Source organism: Aquarana catesbeiana, linkage group LG01 (genome assembly GCF_042186555.1).
Source record: "Aquarana catesbeiana isolate 2022-GZ linkage group LG01, ASM4218655v1, whole genome shotgun sequence".
NCBI lineage: Eukaryota > Metazoa > Chordata > Amphibia > Anura > Ranidae > Aquarana > Aquarana catesbeiana.
Genome location: NC_133324.1, coordinates 541,239,094 through 541,263,036, shown reverse-complemented (window position 1 = coordinate 541,263,036; position 23,943 = coordinate 541,239,094). Strand labels below are relative to the sequence as shown.

The window sequence follows — 23,943 nt, the reverse complement described above, 5'->3', positions numbered from 1 at the left end:
GTTTTTATGTCAATATGGGGGTGCTGTGTGTACATTAATGAGCAAAAAAAATGAGCTTAAAAGATTTTAGCAAATGGCTGCAATATAACAAAGAGTGAAAAATTTAAGGGGGTCTGAGAACTTTCCGTCCCCACTGTATATAGAAGTGTAACTTGTAATGGGTCCTAGAGTCATAGAGGACTGCAAGTAATACAGGGTGCCCTGTAACTAATTCACAAAAAAAGGAAATTGTAAAAAAAAAAAAGGACAACATCCACCAATGTAAATTCAACATCAATCACAGCATCCAGAGACGTAGATACTAGGGATGGGCCGAACACCCCCCTGTTCGGTTCGCATCCAGAATATGCGAAAAGGCAAAACATTTGTTTGAACAACGTTAAAGTCTATGGGACACGAACATGAAAAATCAAAAGTGCTAATTTTAAAGGTTAATATGCAAGTTATTGTCATAAAAAGTGTTTGCGTACCTGCAAAAAAAAGTTTTAAAAACGTCCGTTTTTTCGGGAGCAGTGATTTTAATAATGCTTAAAGTGAAACAATAAAAGTGAAATATTCCTTTAAATTTCATACCTGGGGGGTGTCTATAGTATGCCTGTAAAGTAGCGCATGTTTCCCGTGTTTATAGCAGTCCGAGAGCAAAATGACATTTCTAAAGGAAAAAAAGTAATGTAAAAGTGCTAGTGCTAGTGCCGGCTATTAATGAATTGTCGGTCCCGACAATACACATAAAAGTCATTGCAAGCCATTGAAAAATTAAAAAAAAATGATTGGGGGTCCCCCAAAATTCCATTACCAGGCCCTTCAGGTCTGGTATGGATATTAAGGGAAACTCCGCACCAAAATTAAAGAAAAAATGGGGCGGGGTTCCCCCCAAAAATCCATACTTTGGGTCTGTTATGGGTTTTAAGGGGAATTCTGCACCAAAATTTAAAGAAAAATGGCGTGGGGTTCCCCTATAAATCCACAACAGACCCTTATCCGAGTACGCAACCTGGCAGGCCCCAGGAAAAGAGGGGGGACGAGGGAGCGCCCCCCCTCCTGAACCGTACCAGGCCACATGCCCTTAACATGGGGAGGATATCCACATGTTGATGGGACCAAAGGCCTTATCCCCACAATCCTTGCCCAGCGGTTGTGGGGATCTGCGGGCGGAGGGTTTATCAGAATCTGGAAACCCCCTTTAACAAAGGGGACACCCAGATCCCGGCCCCCCCCCATGTGAATTGCTAAGGGGTACATTGTACCGCTACCATTTCACAAAAAGAGTGTCAAAATGTTAAAAAAACCATAGGAGACGGCTTGGGACAAGTCCTTTATTAAAAATAAAAAAATAAAAAAGAGATTCCAGCAATGTAATCCAATAAATCCATGTTCCTACTCCAGCGATGTAATCCAATTCTCGATCTCCAGCGATGGATGATCTCCAGCGAGGAAAACGCACAGGATCCTGCCTCCACCGGCACCCAGCCAATGACGCGGCCCTAGCTTGACAGCTCTTATGTAGCTGAGGGCGGGGCCACCCGTAATGTGACCCCGCCCCCCTCTGACAAGGGGAAATGCCGGGGTTTCCCAGTGACGTGTATGGGTGACCCCGCCCCCCTCTGATGCAACGCAGGATTCCCGTTGCATCAGAGGGGGGCGGGGTCACTCGGGCTGTTATAAACACGGGAAACATGCGCTACTTTACAGGCATACTATAGACATCCCCCAGGTACGAAATTTCTAGGAATATTTCACTTTTATTGTTTCACTTTAAGCATTATTAAAATCACTGATCCCGAAAAAAGGGCCGTTTTTAAAACTTTTTTTTGCATTGATACATGTCCCCTGGCGCAGGACCCAGGTCCCCAAACACCTTTTATGACAATAACTTGTATATTAACCTTCAAAATTAGCACTTTAGATTTCTCCCATAGAATTTTAAAGGGTGTTCCGCTGCTTTTTGAATTTGCTGCGAACACCCCAAATTGTTTGCTATTCGGCAAACGGGCGAACAGCCAATGTTCGAGTCAAACTCATCTTCGACTCGAATAGATAGCCCATCCCTATTAGATACTTGTAAATCACAATGAGTGACACAGGACCTACTGCCATGGCAATTCTGTTTCACCACAACACAAATGACAGCTCCATGGCACTGTTGAAATGTAATCATAGCAGATGCCATCCCAGGTGATGTCATTGACTAAATATGGTCATGACCATATTTGGTTAATGACATCCCCAGGAACCCTGACTGGTGGGTGTACAAACTAGCAGAGAACTGTCCTTTAGCACTGGATAAAAGGTGTCAATTTTAAACTAGTACATTGTACAGCTGCACAACTTCATGCTGGGTTTAAGGCAACCCCCCTTGTTATTTCAAGGATTTGTGTATTTTTATTGTTGCCCTCTCAACTGAGCAACATTTTTAGGTAGTTTATATCTTATTTCTGTGGTTCCTAATGGAATATTCCTAAAGAAATAGACTTTTTTGTTTCTATGCGGCCAACTTTTTGTGGACATATATGTTGACCTCCTTCCAAATTGTTGAGTACAAGTGTTTTAAGTAAAGGGTAATCTAAAGCCTCATATACACGATTTTCTGACGGGAATTGTGTGATGAGAGGCTATGGCGGAAAATCCGTCCGTCTGTACGCTCCATCAGACAATTGTTGTTGGGTTTTCCGCAGACAATCGTTGGATGGCAGGCTTTGAAATTTTCCGTGGACAGCGGTCTGTTGTTGGATTTTCCGAGCGTGTGTACATAAGTCAGTCGGACAAAAGTCCAAAGTACAAACACGCATGCTCGGAAGCAAGGACGAGCCAGAAGTGGTCGGTCTGGTAAACTAGCGTTCGTAATGGAGAATTAACATTCGTCATGCGGCAAATTATGAAATCTCAAAATGCAGCGCACATTCTCTTCTTTAATGGGATAATTATGAAGCTGCTTTGCTGGTGATACTGATGGAGTTATGGCAAACTAATTTTCAAAGGCTATTTTCTTCTATCAAGATATCTATTCTGATATCAAGAATAATATTGTTATGCTTGTTTTTTTTTTGGTGCAAGTTACCACAACACCATTATCCCGTAATTTTTAAGATCAAAGATATGTTGGTGTCCCTTGTTAATTTTACATTGTATTTTTTAAATGTAACTGCCTACTCCCAAACTGTAATTTGAAGTAAAATGCATAGCCAAGTATTCTCCACAATTTTTTTTATTGTGCATTAAAAAAAGAAAACAAAATTAGACATGCTATCTGCCAATAGAACTTAACCAAAAAGTGCACTCTATGCATCCAAAAATATAGAAAACATAACAAATCAAATCATTATTATTCAACCAAAAAATAAAAAAAAGCCTCATGCATGTGTCCTGCTTCTTAATATAGGGGTCAACAATGCCAAGAGTTGGTGAAAGCAGGGGTCCGTCACCCAAAGATAATTACGAAAATCATCCGGATTATTTTCCTGGCGCTCCCGCAGCAAAGGCATATGATATAATTGGTCACGATAATAAAGCAACCAATTTTTGGTCCAAGAAATCCTCCTCCTCCTGTTCCTAGACTGGACTTGGGTCAAAGCAATAACTCCAAGGCCAATAATAAATAACACGTTATCTCCTCCAATTCCGCAACATGGCTGGTTGACGAACGGCCGTTCAGAAACAAACTGAAAAGCACGAAATGAAAAGCGCAAAATGAAAAGCGTGAATCAACACTCACCAAACTTCTATTAACACAAAATTAGCAGAAGGAGCCCAAAGGGTGGCGCATGACAATTGAACTTCCTCTTTATCGGCTCATAGTACGTCTAGTACGTTACTACGTTCGTGTTTGTTGGCCGACAGTTGTGTGCCGTTTGTATGCAAGTTTTGGGCCAACGCCCTTTGGACAAAAGTCTGAGGCTTTGTCTGCGGAAAATCCGATCGTGTGTACGAGGCTTTAATGCTGCAGCAAACAGACATTTTACACAATTGTGCACTTTCAGCCTGAAAATAATTTGTGAAAGTCCCTTTTCTTTCCCACTATGACTGTGCCCTGTGTAGAAAGCCAGGTCCATAAAGACATGGTTTAATGAATTTGGGTTGGAGGAACTTAAGTTCCTGCACAGAGCCCTACGAAACACCCTTGGTATGAATTGGAACCCTGATTGTAAGCCAGGTCTTTCTATCCACCATCTTTGCCTGACTTTGCAGATGCTCTATGGGGTAAAAAGGCAAACATTCCCAAATACACACTATAAAATACTGTGCAAGATCTACCCAGATAGAGATGAGGCTTTTATAGCCACAAAAGGGAGCCAACTCCATATCGATGCCCATTGTTTTGGAATGGGATGTCCAGCAAGCTGATATAGGTGTAATGGTCAGGTTTTCACCAACCTTTGACCACATATCATATTTAACTGCTGTACAATTGCTTACATTTTGGATGGAGCAGGGAAGGCAGAGCCCCTGCACGCTATTTTTTTTATTCTTTCAGTAGTAGATGGGAAGTCATTAGAATTTATTCCAGTGGGGACACAGACAAAGCAAAAACATGTTTTACAAGACTGGGAACAACGAGGTTCTACCAGTGCTTTAGTGCTATCTGCATCTTCTTGCCCCTCATTACTTGAAGATCACAATCCAGGAAAAATTATAATGAAATATGTATGCTGAGTTTAACCATGTTGTTTCTATTTTAGAAATGTGTATTGATTGGGAAAAATGTCTTGCAATGCTAATTATATAATTTCACACAATGTTCACATCTGAAATGATATTGGTCCATCAGTATTGTATACTGCTCTTTAATTATGCATGTGTTTATGTAGAACCTCACATTTGGCATTTATGATAAAAATGTTAATAGCAGCACTACCACGGCCCACGGTTAATATTTGGAGGAATCTGCAAAGGTTTGATAAAATCCTTGCAATGTGCAGAGAGTGTACATTTGTTATCTTAACAATGTAGGGGTAGGCATTATACCATTGTAACAACAGCTTACCTAAAAAATAAAGTTTAAGTGCTGCTCCAGCCTAGCATTCCCTTCCCCCACAAACAATATCCACAGAGCCTCCTAATTAACTGATTCAGCAATTTAGGGTCTATGCACACAGGACATTCAAAAAAGTCTTTCTGGACATCGGATTGCTGGCAGGAAAACACGTTTTTTAATTGCGTTTATGTGCGTTTTCAGTGTTTTTAAGTGTTTTGGGGTGTTTTTTTTTTTAAATTACACCCAGCTTACATTCAGCTCTGCAATGTAAAGAACGCTGACAAAAGCATATTTTTGAGCGTTTTTCAGCGTTCAGCATTTTTTGTGGTCAGAAGAACTGATCTTGAATGCGATTTTAGGGCATTCAGACAACAGCCCATAAACTCCCCTGCTGATAAACTTCAATAAACGTCCATGTGTGCATGGACACATTGGATGGCATAGAGGGGCGTTTAAGGGCTGTTAAAAAAACACCCAAACTCCCAAAAAACATCAGTTTATCAGCTTCAGCATGAGGCCTTAAAAAAAAAAAAAAAAGAAACAGTTGTGAAAGTTCCTTTCATTTACGTTAACCCATCAATATATGACATGTCTGGTCCTGAGTAGATATTTGGTGATATTTTTTAGAATTTGGTGGATACTATATATAGGATGAAAATAAGATGTAATGTGATTTTAATAATACAAATCATTCACTCTCTGAACATGTTTTTTTCAGTTAAGCTTTAGCTATATAGCCAAAATAGTACATTACTGTTAATGTTTAATATATTTTTTCTCTGTTTACAGTTGCTGGCTACGACATGATACTTATTTTATTTGGAGCTTTATAGGACCAGCTACATTAATAATCATGGTAAGTTTTTTGCTTTGCTTTTGCCATATTTGTTACACATCTCTTAATTGTCTGAATTACATTACTGTGAAATCCAGACAATAAGAGATTTGTCAATTCTAGTAGTAAATGAATGTGTCTACAGTTTTCTTTACACATCTAATGTGAGAGTACAGGTTTGCCAGGCCATTTTGTGGGGTCTGGAGAAACAGTCTGTAAACACAATGAATTCATTGGCAAATGATGTATTATTAGGGCATGCTGCTGGTGCATTTGCCAGACTACCAGGAGAGGACTTTGCCAATTTGCCTTTATTTAGTCCTTGGCCAAATATTGACACTCTTTAAATTGTTGACCTTTTTACTTTCAGAAAAAATTCCAGTGGCACTGATATTAACACCAAAAACAAAGAAGAAGCGCTCTATGGATGAAGCATAAGAACTTGCAGACCTTTGGCTAAGTAAAAAGTTAATTTATTTATTGCACTTCTGGGAGATAAAAAAACTGTCAATGTTAAAAACTTGCAGGAGTTGCATAGGCAATCATAATAGGCAAGTAGTCAATGTAGATATTAATGTGAAAAGATAAAAACGGGACCACTGCAACATCCAGGTGGAGAGGGATTAACGTCAACAGATCAACTTCTACCTTAGACCAGTGGTCAGACTCAACCGGTATCCAAGTTGAACCACAATGGCAGAAAATCTTTTTTCTGCCATCGTAGTTCATCTTGGATCCCTAATCCCTCTCCACCTGGATGTCACAGTGATACAGTTTTTATTATTTCACATTAATATCTAAATTGACTACTTGCTTTTTATGATTGCCTCTGCAACTCTTGCAAGTTTTTATCATTGACAGTTTTTTATCTCCCAGAAGTACAATAAATAAACTTTTTACTTGGCCAAAGGTCTGCAAATTCCTATGCTTCACCCATAGAACGCTGCTTCTTTGTTTTTGGTGTTTTGTTATCCATTTTTTCCAATGGTTAGTGGCTGCACTTGGTTCTAGCTCATTTTATATTCTCCAGGATTCGTATACCCATATACAGCTGACAGTTCTAACGCTCAAGAAACTTTGTTTGTGTGGGCACTGATATTAATGCTAGGGAACTCTGTTACAGCAGTTGCCAAGAAAGCACACCACCAGTTTGCCTGTTTGTGTTTGCCAGATGAGTTGTTAAACTGAGAAAAAAATGCAAAAAATCAGTAATAATATTTAACACTCTCTCTAGGCCATGCACTCAGTGTAGGTGGCAGATTGCCAACAGAAGAGACTGGGCAGGCATGCTGCCATCCAGTGTTATGTACTGTTCTAGCAAAGGTATAGAGTATTTCTCTATCAGTTAACTTTCTTTAACTTTTTATTGAAGTGTTTTTCAAATACAGGTTATAACATAAGGAATCACACAGATATAAAAAGGATATTTCTGGGTTTGAGGGCTATTACTGTAAATAACAGAAGGTTATGTGCAAAACATCTCGTAAGAGATCAGGCAATATATGACCAGTAGGTATTGCTGATTCCAGCTGTAATAATAAATCTGTTACCAGATACAAGTAAAAAGAAAAGTAAAAGGGGCTCCATAGCAGGGAAGTATAGGAGTAGTAGAAAATGGTAGAAAGCAAGTAAAGTGGGTGAAGAGGGGTAAGGAAATCGAGGACACTCAAGCCAGGGCTGTAAAGTTCCAGCACCTATAGAGAAGTGTAACTTGTTAAAGGAATCTAATGGGTGAGTTCGGGCTGAACATTGGCTGTTCGGAAGTTATCCGTACAACCAAATTATAGAGTCGTTCGACCGTTTGTTCGGCCCACGCAGTGCATTGAATGCCCTGATTGGCTGAAGCAATGAAAGCTTCGGCCAGTCGGAGCACAGAGCACTGTCAGAGCCATGATTGGATGCTGTCTTGATTACTGTATCCAATCATGGCTCATTGCTCTTATTCCCACCCCACACTATAAAAGCATTCTTTCCATAGCGGCCATTTGTAGTGTGATAGCGGCGTGGAGAGACCTATTAGACAGTTAGTGTGCTATAGTGTTCTGTTCTGATTCTATTGTCCGTGTAGAATATCAGTTCAGTGTGCATCTAGGGATAGTTCAGCATGAGTGTAGTGCGACCATTCATCTTTACATTAGTGTGAATGTAGGGATAAGTTCAGTCATTGTGAGTGTAGTGTGACCATTCATCTTTACATTAGTGTGAATGTAGGGATAGTTCAGTCATTGTAACTATAGTGCGACCATTCATCTTTACATTAGTGTGAATGTAGGGATAGTTCAGTCAGTGTGTCAGGGCTGGGCTCAGCCCTTCCTTCTCAGAGCAGGCCGCTCAGCTGTCGGTTAATTGCCAGCTCCAGTCTATTCCACAGTGACTCATCTGATGATGATATCCTGTTTGTCAGTCCTGGTTACTTAAGCTGTTCAGTCCAGTTCCTCTCTGCCTTCGTCTTGGTCAACACATACAGAGATTCTCTCCTGTGTACCTGTTGAAGACTTGTTTGGCTGACGTCCCTTCTGGTTCCTGATCCTGCTTGCTGTTTCACTAGGCTGGTTCTCCGGTTTCCTGATTTCCTGGCCTGTCCTGAAGTATGCTGATCTCTGGCTCCCTGACGTCCTGGCTTGTCTGACTATCCGTTCCAGTTACCAAATTCTGGCTATGATTTGACCACGTTAATCTGTTTACCTTTTACTATTATTATTAATAAACAAGTGTGATTTTAACTGCACTTCTGTCTCGGTCTGATTCATGGTTTCTGACAGTATGCGAAGGCCATGAATTCAGAAGATGCAGTCAATCCACTTGTTGGTAATATTTTTTCCAGGTTGGATGAGCAGGATCACCGTATTGATCGGTTTGCCTTAGCGTTACTGATGCTCCTCACCTGGAATCTCCCACTGTGGCTGCTTCGGTACAACCTGTGTTGCAAACCGTCCCTGCTGCTGCTCCAGTCTCTGTGCAGGCACCCGCCTCGAATATTACCTCTAAGAGGTATGTCTGGTTCCGCTCCACTTTCCCACATACAGAAGCAAAGTAGGTTTCGTGATATCATTGCTTTCTGAGAGAGCCTTGGCCTGGGCAAACCCTCTATGGGAAACGCAAAATCCCATTGTCCTGAGTTACCCAGAGTTTGTGGCTTCCTTTAAAAGGGTATTTGACGCTCCCGCACGCTCCACTTCTGCTGCCAAGTGCCTCATGTCCATCAGAGTATGAGAACTGTTGCCGATTACGCCATTGAATTCCGTACTCTGGCTGCAGAGGTTGCGTGGAACAATGAGGCCCTCGTGGCTGCTTTTTCTCATGGTCGCTCGGATACCATCAAAGATGACAGAGCAGCCCGAGATATACCCACTGAGCTGGAGAAGTTGATCACGTTTGCCATCCTCATTGATTCCAGACTCAGAGAAAGACTCTCTTTTTTAAGGAGCGCTTGTGGAAGCCTCCTCCGAGCTTTGCAGTCCCACCCTTGCCTCCCTCACCTCCCATTCCTCCTAATACCGAGTCGGTCAGTGAAGATGAACCCATGCACTTGGGCTTCACACGTCTCTCTGAGAGAACCTTTAGGAGGAGGGAGAGATTGTGCCTTTATTGTGGCCAGGCAGGTCACTTTTTGAAGTCTTGTCCTACACAGCCAGGGAATGCCCGAACCTTGAGGTCCTATAGCGGACAGACCTTAGGTGGCATTGTTTTGTCCCCAGTTATCCAGAAGGATAAGCCTCTGGTCCCAAATATCCTTTCTTGGTCTGAGTCGTCATTGAGATACAGGCTCTATCTGACTCTGTGGCTGCAGGCCTGTTCATTGACACTGCCTTTGTATCTAAGCACTCAATTCTGCTGCAGCTTCGTGCCACTCCACTTGCCATTGAGGCTCTTGATGGGAGACCTTTACAGCCTGGCCATGAGACTGTTCCGTTGTCCATGGCCGTAGGGGCTCTTCACCATGAGATAATCCAATTTCAAGTTTTTTCCTCACCTAAGTTTCCGCTGATTATTCTTGGTTACAGAGGCACAGCCTGTCTTTTGATTGGCTTTGTGCTGAGGTTCTCTCCTGGTCGCCACAATGCAGCAAGACATGTTTCCAGAATGTGGCTATGGTCCTATGCACCTCTTCACTCTCCTCCCTGCCGGAGGAGTACCACAATTTTAGCGATGTCTTTGACAAAGGTCAAGCCGGTAGTTTGCCTCCACACCAGTCATATGATTGTGCAATTGACCTTCAACCTGGTGCCGGATTTACCCTTTGTCGGTCTCAGAGGATAAGGCCATGGAGGAGTATGTTGCAGACGCACTTTCTCGAGGATTCATCCGCAAGTCCTCGTCTCCGGCTGGTGCTGGTTTCTTTGTGAAGAAGAAGAGTAGTAAACTGAGACCTTGTATTGATTATAGGTGTCTTAATCGTTTCACGATTAAGAATGCTTATTCAAAGGGTCAACGGATGCCTGTCGGAAGCCTTCTCCGTCTCCAACGGCACTCGTCAAGGCTGCCCCCTGTCTCCCCTCCTTTTTGTAATCTCTTTAGAACCCATGTTACACAAAATTAAGAATAACCCAAATATATCGGGTATTGATATTAGGCACAAACAATACAAAATTGCCGCTTACGCCGACGATATTCTTCTCTTCCTCTCTAACCCATTAATCACCATCTAACCTCCTTAAAGATTTCGAGCTTTTTCATACACTGTCCAATTTAAAAATAAACTTCACCAAATCAAAAGCCCTCAACATCACCCTCCCTCTAACGACAGTCTCTTTATGCCAAACTAACTTCCCTTTTAGCTGGGAGAAGCATGCCCTTACCTATTTAGGTATTCAAATACCCTCTAAATGATCTGAGCTCTATGTAAGGAACTACACTCCCATCCTCCACAATATAAAGACGGACCTCGCCAAATGGTCTTCTGGACAATTTTCTTGGTTTGGGAGAATAGCCATATTAAAAATGAACATATTGCCCCGCATATTATATATTCTACAGACTGTCCCAATCAAACTCCCTCTAACATTTTTTAGAAATTATAAAAGAATGTGCAGGCATTTCATTTGGGCTCACAAAGCCCCCAGAATCAGCTGGGACAGAATGACTCTCCCCAAACTTAAAGGGGGACTAAGCCTTCCGGATATCCGTAAATACCATGCAGCATGCCACATCGCCAGATTGATCGACTGGCACATACACACACACTCTAAAGACTGGATTTCTCTCGAAGACTCAAACGCCTTAATCCCTCTCTCACATGTACCATGGTGTAGCATCACGAACACCCCTAAAGAACACTCCACCCACCCCCTGATAGGACCTACCTTGGAAAGCTTCCGTAAAGTATGTCACTCGCTAAAATTAACACCCTGCCCAGGTCCAATGACCCCTCTAACCGGCAATCCTGACTTCCCACCGGGTCTATCAGAGAAAAATGTGCTCTTTGCCAACGGGAAACATCCCCTAAGAGCCCACCAACTCTTTCACAAGGGATCTATTATTCCATTCTCGGATCTGCCCTCTAAATTCCCTGATCAACATATCCCGTTCTTTACATATCTACAATTACAACACTTCCTAACTTCCATCAACCCCACTTCACAATGGTGTAGAAACCAAACATCTTTGGAGGCCCTTTGTTTCTCTGCCGGCCCTCAAAGTCACTTGATCTCAACGATTTACTCTCTACTTTTTGGTCCCACTGAATACAAATCTAATCCGACCAATCAGAAATGGGAAAGTGAACTCAACCTCGACCTCACTGAAGAGGATTGGGGGAATATACATGTACATATACATAAAGGCTCAATGAATGTCACAGCACAAGAAAACAATTACAAGTTGTATTCCAGATGGTACCTCACGCCCGAACGTCTACATGTATTCCACCCAACTACATCTCTGCTGTGCTGGAGATGTAATTCCGAAGTGGGCTCTCTCCTCCATATTTGGTGGGACTGTGCTCACATAAAACCATTTTGGGAAACAATACACAAAACGATAGCCCACATTACCACCTATACCCTTGAATTTTCCCCTGCTCAATACCTACTCCACCATACAATCATACCACAATCCAATTACAGAAAGTCATTAACACTCCACCTGATTAACGCTGCTAAACAATGTGTCCCACAACGTTGGAAGAATGCTAATCCTCCCACTCTATCTGATTTGCTAAAACGGGTGAAAAAAATAGCGGATATGGAGGACCTAATCCACCAAGCTAAAGAAATGCCCACAAAATTCCGAAACACCTGGGCTTGCTGGATTCACTTCAGAGACTCCCAGGAATATAAGTCTATGACGTTAGATTCCCAACCCAGACTCCCCTCATAGACTTAATAATAATTGACTCTGTAACGCTTATTTTCAACAGGCTCGGAATGTCTACTGTACACCTCAATCACCTTACCCTAACTCATCTACATTTACCCCGAAGGTATACCCCGCTACATACATGTGCGGTCTGAATCAGGCTCTTTCTGACTTTGTCCTTATTCCACGTTGAGCCCACCAGGCACACTACCTTCCCTCTACACTTTGAATTCCCTACCTGACGTTAAACTCAAACCTCTGTTTATCCTTATCACCCCATCCCCTCCCCCGATAAATTACGACACTGAACCCCCAAAATCTCAACTAAATCCTGGTTACATCAACAATCCTAATTATTATGTAAATTCAATACATAAAAAAACAGACCAATTCAAATGAAAACTGATCATAGGTATTTCCCTTCGTCTCCCCTCGCACAGTTTGAACCCATTAGGGGTGCGAGGGTCACGAACGGTCTTGCCCTGGTCTTCAATTAATCTGTATGTTCTCGCAGGTTTGCCTGTAATACACCCAAACACCATACGTATTTAGAAAATAGTCTCAATATTTTCCCAGATCAATTGATCCCCCATATTCTTAATAATTATTCTCTTCCTAGAATTAACAATAATACTTCTATCTTTCTCAGGAACGATCTATACACAAGGATTTCCTGTATGAAACATATCGCTCACTGACCCTTCTCCATATGTTTTTACCCAGTTTTGTACTATTTGTAATACCTGTACAACTTCATTCTTAATTATTATAATGTCATGTATTGCCATGTCCTTTTCATGATACTTGTTATATGTTACCTTGAATAAAATATTTGAAACAAAAAAAAAAAAAAAAGAATGCTTATTCAATTCCGTTGATTAAGTTATTTGACCGCCTCAAGGGAGCAACGGTTTTCACAAAGCTGGATTTGAGAGAAGCATACAATCTCGTGAGGATCAAGGAGGGCGACGAATGGAAAACTGCGTTTAATACCAGAACAGGCCATTATGAGTACTTTGTAATCCCATTTGGCCTTTTTAAAGCTCCGGCAGTTTTCCAGGAAATTATCAACAATGTCCTCCGAGATTTGTTGCAGCCTGCGTGTGGTGGTTTATTTCGACAAAATCCAAATTTTTTCCAATTCCCTAGAGAGCCACCACACAGATGTTTGTCGTGTGCTTCAGAAGCAATCTCTATTGTAAATTGGAGAAGTGCGAGTTCCATTGTGAACAGGGTAAATTCTTGTCATTTCCACTGCTGGTTTTTCGATGGACCCAGAGAAACTTTCAGCAGTCCTACAGTGGCCCCAAACTGTGGGTATACGTCCTCTGCAACTTTTTCTTGGCTTTGCCAATTATTATTGAAAGTTTTTCTGTAACTTCTCGTCTCTGGTCAAGCCCCTGACTGATATGACCAGAAAGGGCGGTAACCCACAGAGTTGGTCTCCGGAGACCATTAAGGCCTTTGAGAGTCTCAAGGCTGCCTTTGTTTCTGCTCCTGTGTTGGCACATCCTGATCCTATGTTACCCTTTATCCTTGAGGTTGATGCTCCTGAGACTGGAGTTAGAGCCCTTCTGTCTCAACGTCCTACCTCTGAGAGCGCTATGCATCCTTGTGACTACTTTTCCAAGAAATTGTCACCTGCAGAATGCAATTACGAAATTGGGGAAAGAGTTGTTGGCAATCATTTTAGCCCTTAAAGAATGGAGGAATCTCCTCAAAGGTACCACAGTGCCAGTTCTCATTCTTACTGACCATAAGAATGTCACATTCTTGTCTGAGGCTAAACGCCTCTCTCCCAGAAGGGTGCGACAGGCTCTTTTCTTGTCAAGTTTCAATTACATTGTCTCATTCTTTCCCCGTACTAAGAATGTAAGGGCTGATGCTTTGTCACGACAGTTTTCCTCCACTTCCAAGATGGAATTGGTTCCTGTTCTTGTGATTCCTCCTGATCGTATTCTGGATACGGTTCGCACCAGTCTCACTTCTCCTTTGGTTGACAAAATTCTTGCCGCTCAGGTCCATGCTCCTCCTGAGAAACCTTGCGACCGCTGCTTTGTCCCTGAGAGTCTGTAGCTGCCTTCGTAGCTGCTTGTTTCGTGTGAATAAGAGACCACAACACCTTCCAGTGGATCTCCTACAACCCATACCCAATTGAGAGAGGCCTTGGACCCACCTGTCCATGGATTTCATTGTGGAGTTACCCAACTCTCAGGGCAACACAGTTATCCTTATGGTGGTTGATGGGTTCTCAAAGATGTCTCATTGTATTCCACCTAAGACGTTGCCCACATCTAAGGAACTGTTTTCCATTTTTGCTCGGGAGATCTTTCTCTTACATGGGCTACCGAAGGTGATTGTCTCGGACAGGGGTAGTCAGTTTGTGTCCCGGTTCTGGCGAGCCTTTTGTGCACAGTTGGGAATTCAGCTTTCTTTCTCCTCTGCATATCACCCGCGGTGTAATGGGGCTGCAGAACGAGCCAACCAGTCCTTGGAGCAGTTTCTACGTTGCTATATTTCTGACCATAATAACAACTGGTCAGAAATAACTCCCTGACGTCCTGGCTTGTCTGACTATCTGTTCCGGTTACCGAACTCTGGCTATGATTTGACTACGTTGCTCTGTTTAGCTTTTACTATTTTTATTATTAAACAAGTGTGATTTTAACCGTACTTCTGTCTCAGTCTGATTCATGGTTTCTGACAGTGTGAATGTAGTGACCGTTTAACACAGTATATTTTATTGCGCTACTGCAAGATTAGCACCATATAGTTCTGTGCGTTACTGCAAGTTTAACGCCATATAGTTCTATGCGTTACTGCAAGTTTAACACAGTATATTTCATTGCGTTACTGCAAGTTTAGAACGCCATAAAGTTCTGTGCATTACTGTAAGTTTAATGCCATACAGTCAGGTCCATAAATATTGGGACATCGACACAATTCTAACCTTTTTGGCTCTATATACCACCATGTAAGAGAGAAAAAACTGCGCTAATCTAATAAACAATAGGGTGGACAAATCCCCAAGCTGCAATAAATGTGGGAAAAACACAAAATAAACAAACAAGAAAAAATCGCGCTATAAGAGTCCAATTGAATAAAAACATTTGCATGTAAAAAATTCCAGATGCTTCAGCAGTCGAAATGAACTAAATGTTCTTCACAGAAGAATCATAAGAAATGCATGCTTACCAGAATGTAAGCCAAAATAGACAAGTGGCTAATACCCCATCCTGGGTTTATGATTAATACAGCATGAAGTGTAGACCTCGTGAATCCTTCAGCATGGGTTGGCGTCAACTCCAAAGGTATTATATGTGTAAACAAGAAATGTATACATAGCGTGATACCGTCAAAGTTATAAATGTGTAAGTAGATATAGTGACACTCACATTATGAGCAACCAATCGTGAGCAAAAAAGGATATAATGATAACCCAGTGGATAGAATGATACTAGATTTGCCTTCACCAGATAGAGGACCTCCTTACCAGATTTGAATAGAAAGAGAGCATGTAGAATATAGCCAATAGAAAAACAAACATCCACCCAGTGGATGAATCAAATAAAGTGGGACCGTCACCACACAGAGAGCCTCCTTACCAGATGTTAAATTAAGCTGAGTAAATAACTGCACCAACAGGAAACAGAGCCACGGTTTACTTCAGGAAACAACTTGTGTGATATATGGATCAATCGCTCAGCAAACGAGGGAAATGGTCTCACAGAGCCATAGTTGCCAGTAGATGATAACCCAAAAGAGATATATATATAAACCAATGGCGTGATATCATCAACACTGATTTATTAAAATAAAGGAAATGCACTTACAAACAAACGATAAACAACTTGCATGGGAATATGAAGCCGGCCGGCATAAGCAAACAAGTCCTGTCCTCCTCAACGAGACATGGTGAAGTCAGCACGTACCTCCTCAGACGCGTTTCGTCATAGCTAACATTATCAATGGGGAACCGTTCCCCATGAGAGTTGACAGCAACAGTTTCCAAATGCAAATAGCACACTTGAAATGAACTCTGGACCTTTTATCTGCTCATTGTAAATGGAATAATGAGGGAATAACACACACCTGGCCATGGAACAGCTGAGCAGTCAATTGTCCCATTACTTTTGGGGGACCCTGATGTAAGGGGGGTTGGGGGCTCTCTGGGGACCCTGATGTAAGGGTGGGGCTCTCTGGGGACCCTGATGTAAGGGGAGGCTCTCTGGGGACCCTGATGTAAGTGAGGGAGGCTCTCTGGGGACTTTTTTACATCAACAGACCACCTCTGGTCTGTTGGAAATGATCGTCGGGGCTCAGTGGACATCGGGTCCACCGGACCCGCTGATTAGCTCTTGGTGTGTCCAATCACAGCGGCAGCGGGTCAAACAGTATGCAGACCCGCAAGCGCAGAATCAAGTACCTGTACTTGATTCTGTTCACAGGAGACGCAGCCCCGCAGTAAATGTACGTGGTTAATGTGAGTTTATTTTTCTTTATTTTCTTTACTCTTTAAACATTTATTTTGAACATATAGTACAGAAATTCTGTGACCAATGCATGTAATGTAGCAGTGCAATATATTCGTGGTGCTCTATGGTGCTTGCTGCATCTCCCTGGGGCTTGTATTTCTCCTCCAGAGTATATAGAGTGGAGAGGGGAGGGGCCTCTGACCCGGGCAGCTACAAGTTTCACTCTTCAGTGTACAAGTGAGTTGCTCTGCTTGTACACTGTTGCTGACTGCTGCCCGGGTCAGAGGCCCCTCCCCTCTCCACTGTACAGAATCAGGAGGAGAACTACAAGCCCCAGTGAGATCCACAGGCACCATAGAGCTGCCGATTGCCACCTCCCACCTCCCCCTGTGCTGGGGGTTGGAGGTGCACAGCGAAGTACAGGGGAACCTCTGGGGGGGGGTTAAGTCTGGGAACCCTGATGTAAGGGGGGGCTCTCTGGGGATCCTGATATATGGGGGCGCTCTCTGGGAACCCTGATGAATGGGGGGAGGCTCTCTGGGGACCCTGACGTATGGGGGGAGGCTCTCTGGGGACCCTGATGTATGGGGGCCCTCTGGGGACCCTGCTGTATGGGGGGAGGCTCTCTGGGGACCCTGATGTATGGAGAGCTCTCTGGGGACCCTGATGTATGGGGGGCTCTCTGGGGACCCTGATGTATGGGGGGGCTCTCTGGCACCCTGATGTATGGGGGGGCTCTCTGGGAACCCAGATCTATGGCAGGGCTGTCTGGGACCCTGATGTATGGGGGGCTCTCTGGGGACCCTGATGTATGGGGGGGCTCTCTAAGGACCCTGATGTATGGGGGGGCTCTCTGGGGACCCTAATGTATGGGGGGGCTCTCTGGGGACCCTGATGTATGGGGGGCTCTCTGGGACCCTAATGTATGGGGGGCTCTCTGGGGACCCTAATGTATGGGGGGGCCATCTGGGACCCTGATGTATGGGGGGGCTCTCTGGGAACCCAGATCTATGGTGGGGCTCTCTGGGACCCTGATGTATGGAGGGCTCTCTGGGAAACCTGATGTATGGGGGGCTCTCTGGGGAGTGGACCCTGATGTATGGGGAGGCTCTCTGGAGACCTTGATGTAAGGTGGGGCTCTCTGGAGACCTTGATGTGAGGGGGGGGCTCTCTGGGGACCCTGATGTAAGGGTGGGCTCTCTGGGGACCCTGATGTAAGGGGAGGCTCTCTGGGAACCCTAATGTAAGGGGGGGCTCTCTGGGGACCCTGATGTAAGGGGGGTTGGGGGCTCTCTGGGGACCCTGATGTAAGGAGGGGGCTCTCTGGGGACCCTGATGTAAGGGTGGGATCGGGGCTCTCTGGGGACCCTGATGTAAGGAGGGGGCTCTCTGGGGACCCTGATGTAAGGGTGGGATCGGGGCTCTCTGGGGACCCTGATGTAAGGATGGGGCTCTCTGGGGACCCTGATGTAAGTGGGGGAGGCTCTCTGGGGACTTTTTTACATCGGCAGACCACCGTTCTGCCTCTGTTGGAAAGGATCATCAGCGCTCGGCGGACATCGGGTCCACCGGACCCGCTGATTAGCTCTCGGTGTGTCCAATCACAGTGGCAGCGGGTCAAACAGCACGCAGACCCGCAAGTGCAGAATCAAGTACCTGTACGTGATTCTGCTCACAGGAGACGCAGCCCCACAGTAAATGTACGTGGTTAATGTGAGTTTATTTTTCTTTATTTTCTTAACTCTTTAAACATTTATTTTGAACATACAGTAGAGAAATTCTGTGACCAATGCATGTAATGTAGCAGTGCAATATATACGTGGGGCTGTGAGGGTGAGGCTTGTGTGTGGGTGGGTGGGGAGAAAGGGGGCCCCATGATCCCCTATTGCCTAGGGGCCCCATGAGTTGTCAGTCCGCCCCTAGCAGCCACCCTATTCCATCACATTGTGGAGCTGTTATCTCCCGGCCCACTTCCCACAGCTCAGCTGTCTGGGCCTTTTTTAATATATGGAAAAGAGTATAAACAGCGCTGGCAGAAAATAAATGACTCTGAACAATTCAATTACATAAAAACTAGTGCTGTTTGCAGACGATGTCCTCCTCACCCTCACGCAACCCTGTGTTTCTCTCCCGAATCCAAACTTAGAACCAGACCAGTATAGTGCCCTCTCAGGGTACAAAATCAATAACTCAAAGAGGGAAGCCCTCACCCTCAATATACCCCACCAAACACTATCAGCCCTCTCTCAAACATTTAATTACACATGGAAGACCTTTTCCTTAAAATACCTTGGGATCCACCTCACACCTACATACGACACTCTATAAAGCCAACTTCCCCCAACTATACACCTTCATTAGGGCTTCCCTAGCCAAGTGGAAGTCTCAGACTATCTCTTTTCGGATGCCTTGCGATCTTAAAGATGACAATTCTGCCCAAACTTTTATACCGGAGACACTACCTGTCTCCATCCTAACCTCGCACTTTAAGAGACTCCAGGGCGACCTGATAAATTTTTTCTGGAACTGTAAGAGGCACCGGATCGCTAGAGCGGTTCTGTACGCTCCACGCAATCAAGGTGGCCTTGCGTTCCTTAACATAGCCAAGTATTATTTAGCTGCCCAGTTACGCTCTGTAGCCTCTTGGTGCACTCTTCATGCCTATAACCGATGGACACAAATTGAGAAATTATGGTTAGCCCCTGTCCACCCGAATTCCATGCTATGGAGTTCTGATGTAGTGAAAGAAATGTTAAAGTGTGGGTGTGGCGCTGTCCTGGTTAAGAACGCATGTGAAAATGTAAAAATAAATATAAATGGGATCCTATGACATATATAATGCCGCTATATTAATATACTAAATACACCGGTGAAAAGAAAATTTCATGCTATTAAAGCCAAATGGTAATACATAACCAAGTAAACATAAGCTAAAGTGAAAGGAAAATGAATATCATACGTGAAATTAGTGTGATCCACTCTAACACATGATAGCCAAAACATACATCAGTGGGTGCATAAAGGGATGGGGGGGGGGAGGGAGGGGAGGGGATGGGATAGGAAAAAAGGGGGGAAAAAAACGAATATATGCCTCAGCTGCAATAGGAAATGATGTTGCTGAGGGTCCTAATAAGGTGTATATGTGAAAAATAAGTGACTTGTGCTTAGTGCAGCAATAGTAATTTAAATGGTCCTTATGGATTTTGCTGACATTTAGAATAAACAAATGTGTTCAAAACCGTCTTCTAGTGTTTGGTGACCGTGTAGTAATATCGCGTGCTCTTAATGTGCGGACACTCACCAGCTTCCTTAACCCCTGCAGGGGTGACAGGCAGTCATAGTCTATGCCACTGTGCAGCAGTCCTTGGCACTCTCAGGATTGGGATGGCATTTAGACATAAAAAGAAAAAGGGATGCCCATAGCGTAAAACCATTAAAAAGTTTTATTTGAGAAAGATGACAGAGCGGTACTCACATATTGGTAGCTCATGTAAAGCAAAAATGTCATCAGCAGAACCGTCAGATTCAAATCCTGTGTTCCCTGGGAGATGATACAAGACGTAGGTGTCCGCACATTAAGAGCACGCGATATTACTACACGGTCACCAAACACTAGAAGACGGTTTTGAACACATTTGTTTATTCTAAATGTCAGCAAAATCTATAAGGACTATTTAAATTACTATTGCTGCACTAAGCACAAGTCACTTATTTTTCACATATACACCTTGTTAGGACCCTCAGCAACACCATTTCCTATTGCAGCTGAGGCATATATTAGTTTTTTTCCCCCCTTTTTTCCTATCCCACCCCCCCCCCCATCCCTTTACGCACCCACTGATGTATGTTTTGGCTATCATGTGTTAGAGTGGATCACACTAATTTCACGTATGATATTCATTTTCCTTTTACTTTAGCTTATGTTTACTTGGTTATGTATTACCATTTGGCTTTTGTAGCATGAAATTTTCTTTTCACCGGTGTATTTAGTATATTAATAGCGGCATTATATATGTCATAGGATCCCATTTTTATATTTATTTTTACATTTTCACATGCGTTCTTAACCAGGACAGTGCCACACTCACACTTTAACATTTCTTTCATACTCAGCTTTTTCCACCTCGGTGGTGATTGCTTCTGTGGAGGCAGCAGTCCTATCCTGCCCTTTACACACTTTTTTTTACTGTTGCGCGGGTTTACCAATATCTTTTCCAGTTCTGATGTAGTGTCTGGTGGTACACAGCTATTAGGGCCAATGGCGCTTCTGCGCACGCTGTTACGGCACGCAAAATCGACATACCCGCTTACCACCACCTCCTCCCTAGTCACCTCTTTCTTTCCTATTCACACCCAATATCCCAGATAGCTTGACCTCGCAGATGTCTCACTTCTGGATGGATAAGGCCTTATTCTGCTACGGTCAATTTGTAGACACCAGAACCAGAACCCTGAGATCATTTCAAGATCTGCAAGATGCCTTTAACATACCCAGACAGGATTTTTTTAGTTACTTGCAAATACAGCATTATGCTCAATCTTTGGTAGCAAATCTTCAATTCTCCCCTCTAACCGAATTCAAAAAACTATGTCTAGAAGACTCATCCCCTAAAGGTATGATTTTGCGCACTTATCAGCTCAAGATCATGGATTTATCGCCAGCCGGACCACAACATGCATATATGGGTAAATGGGAGCAGGCTCTGGGTGTAGATATACCCCTGAACACGTAGCAGCTCATATGGTCGCAGACCCCTAAGAGCTCTATCTGTACGCTCTATAAAGAGAATCAATATAAGATTCTATTTCATTGGTACCAGACCCCTGACCTGCTCCACTCCATATAACCCTCTGCCGATCCCTAATGCTGGCGATGTTGTAAAGATAGGGGAACGCTATATCACATCTATTGGACCTGCCCTCTACTCATCCCCTATTGGCAGACGGTGCACTCCCTGCTTCAATCCATCTTTGGTACTGGGGTACCCTTCAACCCGAAAACTTTTCTTCTGGGCCTCCCACCCACATACTTTTCTAAACTGTCAAAAAAGCTCTTAGCCCACGTGCTAACTGCAGCACTGTGTTTGGTGGCCCTGAAGTGGAAAAAGAGGGAACCCGCTCACTGTTCGAGCTGCACTCCAGGATCAGAGATATTAAAAGAATGGCTTCTCTAAATAACACTCTTGATAAAGAGTATGGGAGCCATGGGTCCTATTGGAGACTCCTACAACCTAATACTCCGTAACCCTCGATCTCGCAGAGATTATCTGCACTTATGTTAGTGCCTATTAGGTGATGTGTAGCTTTTGGGGTGGGTGGTTGTCCTCTTTTTTATTCTCTCTCCTTTACTACTTTCTATTCCATTTCTTTCTTCTCCTATCCCTGACTCCCCTTAACCCTTTCATTATATTTTTTCCCCTCTTCCATTTGTTTACATGCACTTATGCAGGCTAGATTTTGGTGTACCATCTATTTCACATGACAATTATACACACTGCCAATGGTTGTAAGCGATGCACGCCTGCACCAAACTTTATCACTGGCCAAAATATTTGATTACTTGCCAGATGTACTCTCACAACAACAAAGCGTGTTTTCCTGTATTTTATGTTGGAAATTCCTTTTTTCTTGAAAAATCAATAAAAATTGTCAGTTCTCAAAAAAACTAGTGCTGTGTGAATTAAACTTATATAAAACTTGTAAACATAGGATACACATAATCTATAAAGTGCTTAGTGCATTGAATGCAATTGAATGCATTGAATAAAGTGCAGCAGTGCTCCAAACTTGTTAGGTGGCACACTCCCCCTTCGGTGACCACACTCACCAAAAATAATGGACCCTCAGCTTTGCAGTCTGGGGTCGAAATAGGCTGTGATCTAATGATCTGGGGTGTGAGGAATGGTTGCTCGGAGGCTTCTCCAGAAGGAAATCTTAGACAGGTTTCGCCATACTCCATAGATGAGAAAACAGAGAGAAAACGCATAGTGAAATACCGCTTAAATGAAGTGCAAAGTGCAAAATGGGCACCAATTACAGTCAGGTCATAAATATTGGGACATCAATACAATTCTAATCTTTTTGGCTCTATACACCACCACAATGGATTTGAAATGAAACGCACAAGATTTGCTTTAACTGCAGACTTTCAGCTTTAATTTGAGGGTATTTACATCCAAATCAGGTGAACGGTGTAGGAATTACAACAGTTTGTATATGTGCCTCCCACTTTTTAAGGGACCAAAAGTAATGGCAAAAAACAAACCCATCAGAGAGTGACAGCTCTTTGGATCTTATATTGAAAATTGACAGAAACAGATTCCAAATGCAAATAGCACACTTGAAATTAACTCTGGACCTTTTATCTGCTCCTTGTAAATGGGATAATGAGGGAATAACACGCACCAGGCTATGGAACAGCTGAGCAGCCAATTGTCCCATTACTTTTGGTCCCTTTAAAAAGTGGGAGGCACATTTACAAACTGTTATTCCAACACTGTTCACCTGATTTGGATGTAAATACCCTCAAATTAAAGCTGAAAGTCTGCAGTTAAAGCACATCTTGCTCGTTTCATTTCAAATTCATTGTGGTAGTGTATAGAGCCAAAAAGATTAGAATTGTGTTGATGTCCCAATATTTATGGACCTGACTGTATAGGATAGCTGAAAAAAAACAGGCATCAGTTAGAAATCATCCTAGTCCGCCGCTGGTTGGTGTGCATTCCACGGAGGCGAAAATTGTGTCAATGGTGTAGCGTGAACCGGAAATACATTAACACGTTTCGCCCCTCCTCCAGGGCGTCATCAAGGATAATGTCCATCTCTCTACCATCACGTGAAAGGCAATGTTGTGGCATTGTTGGGCAAGGCAGTCAGCCGTAAAGTCCACATTACTGCTGACACATGGCTCAGCAAGCATGGGCATTGACAATATATTTTGTTCACAGCACACTGGAAAATTCTGCTTGTATCCTGGAAGGATAAAGGACAGGGCTCAGTGCTGCAGCTTGTTGTGCTCCCACGTCTCCATACAGCTGATGATGATGCCAGATTCATTAGCTCTACCCCTCCTCCTCCATGTCCTCCTCTGTTGAATTGTCCTATGAACCGCAAGTACACCCTAATTGTTCAAAGGGCTATTCAATGGGTCAGGCTAAAATGTGCCATGCAGTGCTTCCGCTGGTGTGTCTAGGGGACAGGAACCACACCGGAGCAGAGATTCTTGCAGCTCTGAAGAGACAGGCCCAGAGGTGGTTCACACCATGCCAGCAGGAGCCAGGAATGGTGGTGTGTGATAATGGCACAAACTTCCTGTCCACCCTTAGACAGGGAAAGTTGACAATGTGCCATGCCTGGCACATGTC

General features: G+C 43.4%; 1 protein-coding gene across 13 annotated transcripts in view; it reads left to right on the top strand.

Moving 5' to 3' along the window:
* Positions 1–23,943, top strand: part of ADGRL3 (adhesion G protein-coupled receptor L3) — a 1,522,275-nt gene that overhangs the window by 1,048,100 nt on the left and 450,232 nt on the right. For all 13 annotated transcript variants that reach the window (XM_073595048.1, XM_073595046.1, XM_073595028.1 and 10 more), the window contains one exon: positions 5,762–5,828. In XM_073595048.1, the coding sequence (XP_073451149.1) occupies positions 5,762–5,828 (67 nt within the window). The remainder of the gene's footprint in view (positions 1–5,761; positions 5,829–23,943) is intronic.